At 35.7% G+C, this 14,232-nt stretch overlaps 1 protein-coding gene and 1 non-coding gene across 2 annotated transcripts; both read left to right on the top strand.

Annotated features, from left to right (window-relative positions):
* Window positions 1-6,214: 6,214 nt before the first annotated feature.
* Window positions 6,215-6,286, top strand: TRNAT-UGU. Its single transcript has one exon. It is a non-coding gene; the product is annotated as a tRNA-Thr (tRNA).
* A 783-nt stretch (window positions 6,287-7,069) lies between these two features.
* LOC113280643 (oral cancer-overexpressed protein 1-like) lies at window positions 7,070-7,528 on the top strand. The gene has a single exon (XM_026529243.1). The coding sequence runs from the start codon at window positions 7,070-7,072 to the stop codon at window positions 7,526-7,528; it is 459 nt and encodes a 152-aa protein (XP_026385028.1).
* The last annotated feature ends 6,704 nt before the right edge of the window (window positions 7,529-14,232 follow it).

Genomic DNA, 14,232 nt, shown 5'->3' with positions numbered 1-14,232 from the left:
CCATCGTACATTCGGAACTTTACAAAAACATTATCCTCCGAATATTACAAGTTCAAAAAAAATTGTTTCCTGGAACCAAACAACACCATAATCGGAAAGAAAGTTGACTCATAAAATAACCGAATATTACAATCGGTAGGTTGTTTAACAAAATAATCTACCGATTTCGTATAATCGGCTAGTTTTTATATTAATAATACTCCGATTACATCCATTACATAAAGTTCAAACGGCCTTAACCTTACAATTTCGTCAAAAGCACCTAAATCCATACTCCTAATTGACCATAAAAGTATTAAAACAGATCATAACTTCCAGTGACCATAGAAATTGTCCCTCTTAATTTTGTAGCATCCTTCATGTTCAAATCGTTTCCCGTAGAGGTCCACATACCGGCGATCCGCAAGATTTCTCTGAAATTACGAATGAGTAACAAGTTAGTAATAACTTTTGTTAATGTGAATTGGAGTTACAGAGATACTTACTCGTTTTTCATACGTCCACCAAGGAAAAGCGTTCCTAACAAACCGTTCCTCATCTTCAAGTTTGTCAATCTCCTTATCTAGCGCATTCTTTCTCATCTTAATGTCATTGGATGATCTTCGAATTCGATTACCATCTAAGGCCTCAAATACCATTAAGATACGGTTCCATATCTGCTCTTCGGATTCCGATTTGTGGAGCTTGTGAACACGATCATGAGTAGTTACCACAACCCACGCTCTATAAATAGCACAATCTTCTTCTTCGGCAAAAGCAATATCCATGTTTTTTGTTATGAAAATTAAAACTGAAGAGAAGAAAGAGTTTGGTGCAATTGGGGTGATAGATATGAGTTTCTTTATATAGGTTTAGGGTCCAACGGCTCTTTTTGTTTTTCCCAAAAACTCCAACGGCTAATTTGACGAAAGTTGAATGTGGAGAAACCAATAATCGGTAGGTATTGGATTTAGCAAATCTACCGATTATGGTAGCTTTCAAAATTTGAATTTGCGGCAACTTATAATCGGTAGGTTTTGTAATATATTTAACTCTCGATTAACGCTGAATCCAAAACACGAACCAAGAAATACTGCACCTCGTATAATCGGTCGTCTGGCAAATATTTTGGCCTCCGATTGCATTCGGAGGGTAACAATGTTATCATATCCTCCGAATATATAAGGGTAATTTCGCCATTACGAATTACGCGAGATAAGGGCTGGCTACATTTTCCCTTTGGGTGACCTTTTTTTTTTTATTGTTGGCCCCTAAATCCTTTTGAGTGGCCCCTAAAAACGCCAGGCTAATTATCTCATAGAAATAATTTTATGTGCATCTGAAAATATTCGACATGTCAAGTACGTATACCAGGTACGTGTACTCAGTCTTGTTCGTGACTATACTTGTCATGGTACATGTACCGGGTATGTGTACCCTTAAGACAAATAGAAGTTCCGAAACATACATAATTTTTCGGTTTGCTTACCGGGTATGGGTACCACACCGGTTTCAAAACCACAGTTCTTTTCCGGTATACATACTAGATATGTGTACCATTCCATGTTCACGAGTTCACAGACTTTTTGTGGTATGAATACCGGGTATACATACCACTAAGTCAATGTCGACATACAACTACTCCGGTACGTGTACTGGGTACATGTACTACGGTTCCGGACCTATAACAGAATATCCAGTTTGTGAAACTGGTATGCATACTATCATGTATCTAGATTTACAGTAGTTATATATTTCTCTCTAAATCAATTCGAAATATTCCCAAATAACATCAATTGCACATATCACTGTTCCATGCTATTTTCGAATGATAATCTTGAATCACGATTTAGATTATGAATAATAAATTGTTCGTAACCAAAATTCATCAAGTATGAACAAATATTCATTACGCTTAGTCATATATTTCGAGAACTAATTTCGAAGATAAACTTGACTCGAAATTCTTGATATTCCTGCAATAGTCTAATTAGATATGCGACAACGTCTCATATATAGATAGAAGGATGAATATAACTTGAGAAATAGGTGGTTAATCTTCACTTACCTTTTTTTGAAGAAGTTTTCTAAAAGCTTCGGTTTATCTTCGACTTCAAATGGTAAAACGTAGTGATGTCCGGTTCTCAACAACATACTTTTATCCTAATCCGAGAATTAACTAATTATAGACTAGAAATCAAGATATAGTATTGACAACTAAATTTGACGATAAGATTGAGATAGCAACACTTATGAGTTCGACCGAGCAATGTTCTAAAAAATATATTTCTAGTAGAGAGTTGAATGATTCATACCCTTCAAGAAACTATTTACCCAAGTAGAGAACGTGAGACCTTGAAAAGTGATTCTATGAAGAAATCGCGTGCGAAGACAACGCTAGTAAGCAGACTGAGCTTATGCTTTTGATATTGGGATTAACCTAAATTCACAAACCCAAATGCATTCGACTGGGTTACACATTGAGAGTTTATTCACTGTGGCTCAGATGGATAAAATATGATAGTCAATCGCTTCTGTATCCAGTGACACAAGGTGTCTTGGAGATACAGGAGCTTATTGTCATTGTACAGTTGCTGACATAAGATTTCTAACGAAAGGTAACATGTATACTTCATGGAGTTAATGTTTGGTAATAACAAAGGATCCCTAATCATCTATTTCTTTTTATTATTTACTTTAGTTAACCAATTCCCCCTTAGTATTTACTTTTGTGTCTCTTTACCTAATCTGAATAGGATCTTAATTACACTGCTCTCTGTGGTAACAATCCTTACCGTCGATATGTAATTACTATAATTAGTAGGAAATAAGTTAAATAATTTATTGTGCCTACTACAGTCCATCACTTTCCAACTGAGAAGCATAAGATCAACAAGGCATATCCAAAAGTATCTATGTTCGAACACCATAACATCATTGTGAAAATCATTACGAAATTAAGTTTATCTATAAATAAGTACGTCTAAGTTACAAATTAGTTTTGGTCTATGTTGTAAAAGGAACCCTAGGCGCACAAGTCATGCAAGGGGAGCCTAGACAAAAAAACGCCCAAGGCGCCAAAGGGTGAGCAAAAAAAGAAAAAGAAAAAAAAAAAGATGGGCGCTTAATACAACATAGTAATTTGATCGATGAGTGAATGAACAAGAGTCAACCAATATGTGAGAGACGGACCATCCATTATGGCGATGAGTCAACCATGTGGCGCCCAGATGATTGATTAAGCATTCACCAAAGTCAGTTACAAAGCATTTGGTGTAAGGATGATTAATTAGTGTTTAATCATAATTAAAAATAGTACCTTGTTGAGCATTAGACAGTAAAACCTAATTACGGAAGAGGAATGACTGACCACGGGTATAAGAACCGACTATTGGTGGTCAAGGGACCAATTGGTTTTGGTCACATCATGTTTTCTGTGAAATGGAAAATTTAGTTTTCAGGAGAATAAATTTGATCCTAAATTTAACATTTACTTATCTCTAACGCATATTCCTTTAGAACGATTTTTTGGGGACCATGGTTTTTTTTGGGGGAACATGGTTTTATTTTGGGTAAGACATTAGAAGTAAATCTAGGTTACCCCTTATCTAGATATTTATATTAATACCTAAATTACCCTCCTTATTGATTTTGGATGATGATTAGTTAGTGTTAATAATAGTTAGTGTAATGATTAGTGAGATGATTAAGTTAAAGATAATTAGTGAGATTAAAAAGTCAGATGTTTTTTTTTAAAGAAGTAGAATTATTGAGAGAGTAAAGTTAGAGAAGGTGAAGAAGGAAAACATGAAAAACGATGGATTTTACCAACTACAACCGGAGGAAGGGTATTTGGGTACCCAGGTAGGCTTCAAACTTAGATAATGTTGGTTGAATTGCTCCAAACTTTCAAAAAAAAAATGAAATTCTTTATATAGATTTGGGCCAGTTCGGTTACCATATGTCAAGAACATGTAACCGAACACACCTGAAAGTGTAGTTCGGTTACGTTTTCCAAACACGCAGATTACCGAACTCGCTCGTTAATGGAGGTTTTGGTCGTACAGTGTAATGTGCGGTTACCTAGGATAAAATGGAAGGTAACCGAACTTTGAACTTAACAATTTATTTGGGTACATCTTGTGTGTTCGGTTAGTTCGCAAACTTCAACGCAACCAAGTTCCCAACCGAACTGCAGGTTAAAAGTAACCTAGTGTTAGAAGTTCGGTTGGTTCGCAAACTTCAACATATTTTGCGAATCAACCGAACTGGGCTTATATATGCATATATGCAATTAGGAAAACGTCCGGTTACTACGAAATTTATTTCTTGGCGAATTAGGTAGAGTTCGGTTACGAAGTTTCAAAGGTAGAGTTCGGTTACAAAGAAAACTTAACATTTTTGCGAATGAACTGAACTTGTGGACTTCTCATTATTTTCGTAAACTAAAGTTCGGTGATATCCTTATTTTGCGAAGGAACCGAACTTATGGACTTGTGTTGTTCTAATACAGGGAGTTCGGTTAAAAGTATTTTTTTGCGAATCAACCGAACTCTGAGTTCGGTTAAGAAAAAATTAATTCTTGATAACCGAACTTTTCTCTGAAAAAAAACCCTCCATTAAACCTCTCTGCAACTTCCATTTTCAACTCATTTTAATGATTATTTCTCATTTATTCAACCAAAAACGAATGACAAGTAATAGGTTTGTGAGAATATCTTTGTTAATGTTTTAAATTAAGCTATATATATATATATAGTGGTGGTGGTGGTTGGTGGTGGTGGTAATCGGAGGTGGTGGTGGTAATCGGTGGTTGGTGGTGGTGATAATCGGAGGTGGTGGTGGTGGTAATCGGCGGTGGTGGTAATCGGTGGTTGGTGGTGGTGATAATCGAAGGTGGTGGTGGTAATCGGCGGTGGTGGGAGGAGGTGGTTATATATATATATATATATATAGGTAGTTATTGGTTGGTTTTAAATTAAATTAGGTTAAGAATAGGTTAGTCATTTCAATGTTTTAGGACACCCCTTATCACTATAGTGTAGGTGGCCTAATAGGACCATGGTCTCCAGAAAAAACCATCGTCCCCAAAAAATCGTTCTGCCTTTAGGTTTGCTTTAAAGAAGCATGACCCACATTGTTTGGCCTGCTCAAAAAATTGGTGAATTAGAGCATAGGAGAAAGGACCTTGAGGACAAAAGGAGAGACAATGGACAAGAATAAAAGTGATTCGAGACGGGTAGAAGTTGTTAATGTTATTCAAACTGGCTTGAAGAAGTTTAACTTCAAGATCAAATTGTTCGTCTGGAATTTTCATTTTTCCTAAGCTCGATTTATTCATTTTTCAGATCAAAGTTCTAATTTTACAAGCTACAACCATCGACGATTCCAAATTGGGTGCATATCAGGGGCGGAACTACCTTGTGACTAGGGCTAGCTTAAGCCAGCCCTAACAAGAGAAAAAGTCATTTTTTTCAAAGCCTTTTTTAAGTTGAGCCACAATTGGTCTATGAGTTTTATTCTTAAGCAAGCCCTGAAAAAAGCTCCAGCCATCCCTATATCCAATGTCTAGTTCCGCCACTGGACTGCATATACTTGTGATTCACCTATATATTCTTTCACGGATTCTGACTGGGCTTCATCAACTTTGCACTCCGAGAAGATACCTCCTCTTCTCATACAACAAAACATCGTCTCCTACTCCTTGGTCAGTATCCGCTCTGATTACTGTAAGTAGCCGTTAAACATCGTTTAAGCTCAATATGCAACAACGAATTAACAATTACAGATGACCATACAATACAACAGGGGCGCAGCCAGCCCATTGCAATGGTGTGCACTTGCACCCCTGCCCAGCTGGCTCCAAAGCCTATTTTAGGCGCCCAATAAGAATTTTTCTTTCTATATAAGCGTATTTTTGTTTTTTCGCACCCCAACTATTTTTTGTATCCTTAACAAATTTTTGCACCCCATCTCGCAATTCTTGGCTCCGGCCCTGCAATACAACAATGCAAGAATCTTCTGACGAACCCACCTCAAGCATATTGTACATATATCGGATATCCCTATACAAATCAACCATCCAGAAGATATAATGGCAAATAATAGTAGACGGATAACATTATCCTCATATTAGTCCTGGTATCCCCTTCTGTCAATCATGCAAAATGTTTTTCAGTTCAACTTAACTGATTTGCCAGTATTGAAATAATAATTTTTGGTGGTGGCATCGAGGGCCCGTATAGCTCAGTGGTAGAGCGCCAGTCTTGTAAACTGGAGGTCTGTAGTTCGATCCTGCATGTGGGCACTTTTTATGCTCTTTCGGTTTTTTTTTTATTCTTCATTATCGACCACCTTTTTTCTGTCTCTCTGTCTAACTCATGTCAGATTATCACTCCACCGTCAATCAACATCTTATCCATTTGCTGCTACATCAAATAATTTCTTGCATATCCAGAAGTCACTGTTATTTTTTACTGGTAAATGTTATTTTTGGTGATTTTGATCCTTCTCCTAGTATTTCCTTTTTTTTTTTTTTTTAATTTCCTTTTTCAGTTTGCTGTGCACTGCAAGTGTTTGTGAATTTGTCTAGGCAAAACTCAAATGGCATTGAATTTCATCACTTAGTCATGGAGGTAGTATATATGGAGTTGCACCATTGCTCAAATATATATTTTAACATATTTCATCACTTACTCAAATGCCCTTAATACATATTTTGAACTGTTAATGCACTGAAGCACAGTATATTAATGGATTCATGCATGATATAGCTAGAAGAAACCCTTTGGGGCTTGGTTTGCCAAAAACAGAAAATTGTCTCCCCCTCTAATCTTCCACTTCACACACAATCATAATTCATGTATAGGTGGTGAAGCAAGTGCGAGTCCAACCATAATTCATGTATTGGTTTGTTCAATTACTGCTTACATGTTGTATTCATTCATGTATAGGTATTAGGAAACCCTACAAGGTTTCCTTATTTGTGTATATGTTGTTTTAGTATAAATAGAAAAGCACAGCACTTTTCTCGAGTCCAACCATATAGTCTGAGCAGGTCAGCTTCACGATTTTTTTAGTGTTCATATTCATGGAATCTCTGTCTATTTACTCACCAAAAAACAGTGATTTGGATCCATGGGATTCGAAAAATTCACTGGATGAGACACATCATGAGGAGGGGATTAATGCAGGATATACAGATGGTTTAGTTTCAGGAAAAGAAGAAGGAAAACAAGTAGGTTTAACATTAGGATTTGAAGTTGGAGCTGAATTAGGGTATTATCAAGGTTGTTTAGATGTTTGGAACTCAGCTATTAAAATTGACCCACATTGTTTTTCATCTAGGATGCAAAAGAAAATTAAAGAGATGACTGAATTGATCAAAACGTATCCAGTTTTTGATCCTGAGAATGAGAATGTTCAAGATATCATGGATGCCCGAATCAAAAAAGAAGATAGTGCTTTGAGATTGAAAATTAAACCCATTGCATCTAAATTTAAAATGAAATTGGAGAACCATGTGAAAAGCCTTGATATTGAAGAGTAGAGTGTTGGTTTCTTGTATATGGTATAGTTTGGATTCAGATTTTACTGTATTTGTTCACTTGATTGAATGTTTGATATTGGTGTTTTCGTAGATTTGTCCTTGTGCTGTCGAAAACTACGAATTTAATCTATCGTCATCAAAAACTATTATGAATTGCTGATTATTTTGGGTCGTTGATATGTTTCATGATTTTATAACTCAGTACTCAGGTCAGGTTAGACCTAGTAGTGACACCAATGGAAACAAGAGAAATGTTGAAACTGATGCTTGGTTGCTTCAAAGTTTACATATCTGTAAGTCGAAATAGGGCAGCTCTAGAGTCAACTGAAAAAGCCACAAAGCTATACCGATGGGTTTTTGTTAGGCTTATAATCGGGTTGGATATACTATTGTTTCTAATTTTAGTCCAAATGCGGTCAAGAAATCTGATTCCTTTAGAAAAGCTGTGGTGGCAATGGTTAAATCTAATATAGACCTTGAATTACATTCTGGGACACGACCTTGGCTTGGGGTTGTGGGTCACATTACTTACTGAACAGAGAATCTTTTTTATTTCTTGATCCTCTTAGATTCTTTTCCATTTGAAGGTCGAATCTTCTAATGCAGCTTGATATACTGTTCCTGGTAGGTAATCGCAGCATTTTGTATCCTTCATGTATACACCTATCTGTAATTAGAATGTACCCTTGAGTTGCTTCGTGGAGGGAAAGACACTTAGGCCTTTGTTTCTTTCTTTTGTTGCACTTGTTATTGTGCTCCTTTCGTGGTACCTCTTTTTTCTCTTTTTGAGTAAGGCTTTAACCTTTTGTTCGAATGCACCCTCTTTTGTTCTTGCTTTGTGCTGTCACAGACTCCTGTTTATTCAATCAACAAAAAGCAGATTTATACACATAGAATCAGTTTAAACATGGAGTATATAGAAGTGGTATGGCTGTCCTAAGTTGAAGGTCTATGCATGAACCAATCCCAGCTAGCTCAGTAACTTTATCATAGTTGGCTTGATAGAAGAAAGTCAAGAAGTTATATCTTAATTCATTCTCAGTTGGAAGGTTTCTTTTGAGCAGGCCTGCAAATTTTTACATAGTCCAGATGGTTGATTATTTGGTCTCCGGTGAAACTAGGTTTAGGAGTCTTGCTGAGAAACCACTACACATCCGCCTTCCAATCAAACCAACAGATGTGGCACAGATATCTGCCCAACTCCCTCAGTGAGAGGGACAATTGTTTTCTTGAACCAGGTCATACACCATTCAATGCTAGGATGTAAGTGGGATCAAAGCTATGGATGTAAGTGGAGAGATGGCCACTCACAAGAAGGAAATTTGTTTTAAGCTTCCAAGAAAACAACTGAATCCTAGGAATCATGTTAAGTTTCAAAATTTATTTGGCATTTTTATAAATGGGTTGGTCATTTTTGTTAACAAAGATGCTATATATGGATTTTTTTTATTTTTTTTCCATAAAAAGAAAGATTATATTAATTAAGCAATATAATACAAAAGATCTACAATTTCATTTTTTCTAAACATATTAGAAAGGATACTTTCTTTCTGAATTTGTTGCTGCATATGCTTCGAAACGTATTGTAAATTTCGTATTCTTGCTTCTTTAGCTATTGAATCAGCTGCTGCATTATAATCTATATTGATGAATTTTAGTCTGGCTTGAGGAAGTTTGTCAAGAATGGATATTGCTTCTTCTATTGAGTTCTCTGATGTCCAGTCGACTATCGCATCTTTTTTGTTAATGCAGTCAGATAGGATCTTACAATCCGTCGCAATAGTAACAGTAGAAAGGATATTGTTTTTTAGCCATTGTAACGCCTTTAAAACTGCTTTTGTTTCTGCGTGTAATGCCGAAGAAGCCCAGTCCGAACCTGCAGAAATATGTATAAAAGTTTCTTGTTCTACAGAATAAAGTATGAAAGCATATCCCATAGAGAAATTCTCTTTGTTAAAAGAGGCATCTGAGAAAATTATCCAGTCTGATGTGAAATTGTTCCATCTATAATTATGAACCCCTTTATTTTTATTCGCTCCCTGTAAAGTCTTCTTGTCGATCGGTTGAGCTTGAATAAAATCCATAATAAAATTCTTGATGATGAGCTATATATAGATTTGACAGTGAAAATTCCTTGAGGGCTTATGTAGCCACCTAAGGGTAATTCTAAGAAGTGGCAGATTCCAGGTTCCATTTTCTATAACATCACTGACAATATTGGGGGAGGTAGGACTACTTAGTGTAAGAGAATCAATCGAAGAAACTTACCCTGATAACTAACAATAGGTCTTTCCAGCCCCAAGAGGCAAGAGGATGTTTATGGTGGAACCATCGCCCACCCACCTCCCTCCTAGATACAATGGTTTTTCGGGACCAGTCTTTTTTTTTGAGGGACCATTGTTCTATTTTGGGTAAGACATTAGAAATAATTCTAGGTCACCCCTTATCTAAATATTTATATTAATATCAAAATTACCCTCCTGATTATTTTTGTATAATGATTAGTTAGTGTGATTAATCATTGATTAAGGTTAAATTAACATTGTTTTTTTTAAAGTAGAATTATTGAGTGACTAAAGTGATAGAAGAAGAAGAAGAAGAAGAAGATGGAGAGAAAAAATTATTTTGAGATGAGTGAATATGGAGAAAAAACATCCTCTGGGTACCGAAGTATGCTTGTAACTTAGTGAATGTTGTTATAAATGGCCTAAAATATCTTCAAAATCAAAATTGTAACAAAAAAATTTCAACCAGGTCAACAAAGTTCGGTTAGATTATATGAAGAACATGTAACCGAACTTTCTCCAAATGCAGTTAGGTTAATAAATCCAAAATCACAGGCAACCGAACCAGAGCTTTAATGGAGTTTTCGTTTGTTCGGCTAGCTGATGAAAAATCAAATGTAACCGAACTACTATGCTTGAGTTTACAGAGTTTGTTCGGTTCAGTCGACTCGACCACGTTGTAACCGAACTTTAAACAACAGAGTTCGGTAAGTTCGCAAAATTTTATTTTTTTGCGATTAAACCGAACTCAACATTTGGCTATACAGAGAAGAGTTCGGTTTTGAAATTATTTTTGCGAGTTAACCGAACTCATTATATAGGTTTTCTGAGTAAAGTTCGGTTAGAATTTTTTTTTTGCGATTAAACCGAACTCAACATTTGACTATATAGAGAAGAGTTCGGTTTTGAAATTATTTTTTGCGACTCAACCGAACTCAGGTGTTCGGTTAGGCAAAAAAATATTCTTAGCCGAAGTGTTCTTAATTTTTAAAAGTTCGGTTGTAAAACTAGGGTTTTTTCAAAATTATCCTAACCGAAATTACTACTGTAACCTCCAAATTCAACATATTTTGATGACTACGGTTCAAAATTTCAATCAAAAACGAATTAGAAGTAATGGGTTTGTGGGAAAATATTTATGGATAGGTTTGTTTATAAAAGATTGATTAATCGACGATGAAAACTCAATGAATCGATGACGATGAAAATTTGATGATTTTGATTAGATTTGTATACAATCAGGTTTAGATGATCATATATTGATGAAGAAGAGAAGAAGAAAAATTGTAGAATAGAGGACGAAGAAGTTGTAGATTAGCTATAATTTTAATTAGGTAAAAGGGTAAACTAGTCATCTCCACCTTTTAGGACACCCCTTATAATTATAGGAAAGGTGGCCTAATCAAATCATGGTCCCCTCAAAAAACCCATGATCCCCAAAAAACCGTTATTTATGAACTCCTTTTCAAGCCCAAGAGGCTCCTATGGTAGGAAAGAATGGAAATGATTAGACAAGGTGAAATCAAAATAGTCGAAATCGTTCCTTGGTCATACTCGGTTGGGGAGCTTGGAGCGAGGAGCAATAAATTCGGACTTGGAAATCGCCAAAACTCGGTCTAATACTCGGAACCTAATTATTAGAGACTTATATATTGCCGCTCACAAGTCATGATTTCTACCTAATTGAAATTAAAATTTTAACACTGTCATGTAAATAAGTGTTTAATATTGTTATATGTACGTATTTATCATGTACGCAGAGGTTTTTCTATTTGATAACTCCTATATGAGGGGTTATAAAAAATTTATTTTCTGGTTTTAGTGCATGCAAGGCCAACTCAGAAAAATCGTTAACTCGTTTCGCTCAAAAATTGGTCCAAATCGACCGCCTTAATCGCTAAAAATCGAAAATGCCTTGGAACGGAAACCGCCTCGATCAAATAGCCTGTAGCGATTACTGGATGAGTAATCGGCCTTGGAGAGCGATTTTAACTACACTGGGTGAAATATCTAGATTTTGATTTTATAGATTTGGTCTAGAGATATACAGGTTGGTGAAACAACCTCTAACCATTTTTGGATATCAAAGCCAAGTTCCATTTGCTGGAGTTCTTAATACCATTGCCACCATCATCTTTGTCTTTACACAAATTGGAACATGTTCTCATGTAGAAATTTTCCTTCTCTCCATCTTTTCCCCACCAATAGTCTCTCGTAAGAATGGTAGCTCTTTTCATGATACCAGCGAAAAGGATGACAAAGGACATGGTATACACAAGTCTAGTTTCAAGGGCAGTTTTGATCTTGATATTTATCCGTGCGGGAGAGCATGATCTCGAAGTGACCCATACCTTGGCCGTTTGTGGCTTTTATTATGCGAACCAAGTTCATTCCACGTTAATTTCTTGACTTAAGCTTGAGCGTACGCTTGAACTTGAACTTGAACTGAATGCAACACTCAGTCACGAGTAGCGTCTCAATCACGAGATTGAAACTTTATCGAATGATAATTATGGACTTATATATGCAATATTGTCTAGCATATTTTATTTGAAGATGGTGATCGTGTAAATACATTGTGAAATGCAATTTTATTGACTTCTATATACAAAACTTTTCTATTCACCACTGTAATTGGTCGGTTGTCAGCCAGGCAAACTATTTTTAGGTTCTTTCACTTCCCAGGAAAACAATAAGATCACAAATCCAATCCACAAGGGGATATGGGTTGTTATTCATATTTGAGAGGTTATGTAAATATGGAGATTTTGTGATTTAAGATTAAAATTTAACTAATTATACAAGCAAAGAATGAATGAAGAAAAACAATAAGTGGAGGATACTGGTTAAGTGTTCATCATCAATCATAACTTATAAGACATGCACTTCAACTAATAACTAGAGTTGCCACTTAATCATTCATTATCAAAGGCCCTAGAGTACCCAATTGAGAACATGTACTGATAAATTCCTTATGTCATCTCATATCATAATAATGAATATATTTGAATATTACTCAAAGAACAACCTAATGCAACGTGTTATTAAAGTTTAATCCTCCAAAAGCATTAAGTTTTATGAATTAGGCTAGTCAATGCAAGAAATATTATGAGTAATCTATTTAACATAGGTCAAACTTCAATATGCAATCACACATAGGTTTTGAATACAATCAGGGATCAAAATATGCTACTTATGACAAGGTTCATCAACAATTACGTATCTCAAAACCCTAGTCTAAACATAAATATGCATTCATGGTCATTTAGTGTTAGAGCACTGCTCGTTCGAACTCGCAAGCGTTGCTATCTCAAGCTTAATCAAGTTTAGTTGCCAAAACTATAAGTCTTGATTTCTAGTTTACTTATAGCTAAGTCTCGGATTAGGATAGAAAGTGTAGTTGAGCATTAGACTTCACGACGTTCATCGATTGAAGATGAAGAACTACTAAGGGGAGCTTGTGGAACTTCATCAACAAAAGGTATGTGGAGACTTGAACTCATTTATCACTCAAAAGTCTATCTACTCTATCTCCTATTTGATACAAAAGTCGTATAGCTATATAGACTTCGATTATACACATTTGATTTTTCGAGTACATATTTCTCGCAATATGTGTTGGTAAGCTTTCGCTTAAACTAAGTTCATCTTATACTCTTGACGAAAGTCAAACGATTATAAGGGAATAGATGCTCCAAGTATTAACAAATAAGTAAAATTTGTCAAAGCTAGTGATTCTTCTCAACAAAAGGTTTCCACTGATGGAAAAACTGAAAACCTTCACCGGCAGTTAACGTTCGAAAGAGCAAAGTATATCAACCTCCAAAGTCAGCACATACGGATCGAGGTAAGAACATTCCTTATGTTTGCCACTATTGTGGAAATAAAGGTCACCTGGAAAGGAGATGTTGTTTCCGTATAAGGAATGAGAAACTTCATGATGTTCTTGTTTGGGCATCACAAGAAGTTATGAAACCAAGATCATATGTTAATGCTAATACCCTTAACGTTATAGGTTGTAACTGTCCAACCTTTAGGCAAAGAAATCAGTGTTGTGATAAACCTAGATTTGCCTATAAACGTCATAAGAAGCCTTTTCACAATCGTAATGATTATCAAAAGGATACCTTTGTAAAGACGAAGACAAGATCCGATGCTCCCAATTGGAGAAAGACTAACTTGCAAAAGAATAGTCAATCCAATTCTCTTCCGAGAATTCCAGAAGAGATCAATGGGAAGAAGGGTCAGTTTGTTTCTAAACACACTCATAAGTGGATACTAAAAGGAAGTTAATGATGCTTTGAGTGTGAAAATGAATGATCTCCCAAAAAATTCCATGACTATGGAGAAGGCAGTATCCATGGTGTTGGAACTTAAAAAGTTCTTTGTAAAGATGGATTTGGATGTGAAAGGTTCTAA

The sequence above is a fragment of the Papaver somniferum genome, chromosome 5 (genome assembly GCF_003573695.1).
Source record: "Papaver somniferum cultivar HN1 chromosome 5, ASM357369v1, whole genome shotgun sequence".
NCBI lineage: Eukaryota > Viridiplantae > Streptophyta > Magnoliopsida > Ranunculales > Papaveraceae > Papaver > Papaver somniferum.
Note: the sequence above shows the minus strand (reverse complement) of the source record. Positions and strands in the feature narration are given on the sequence as shown.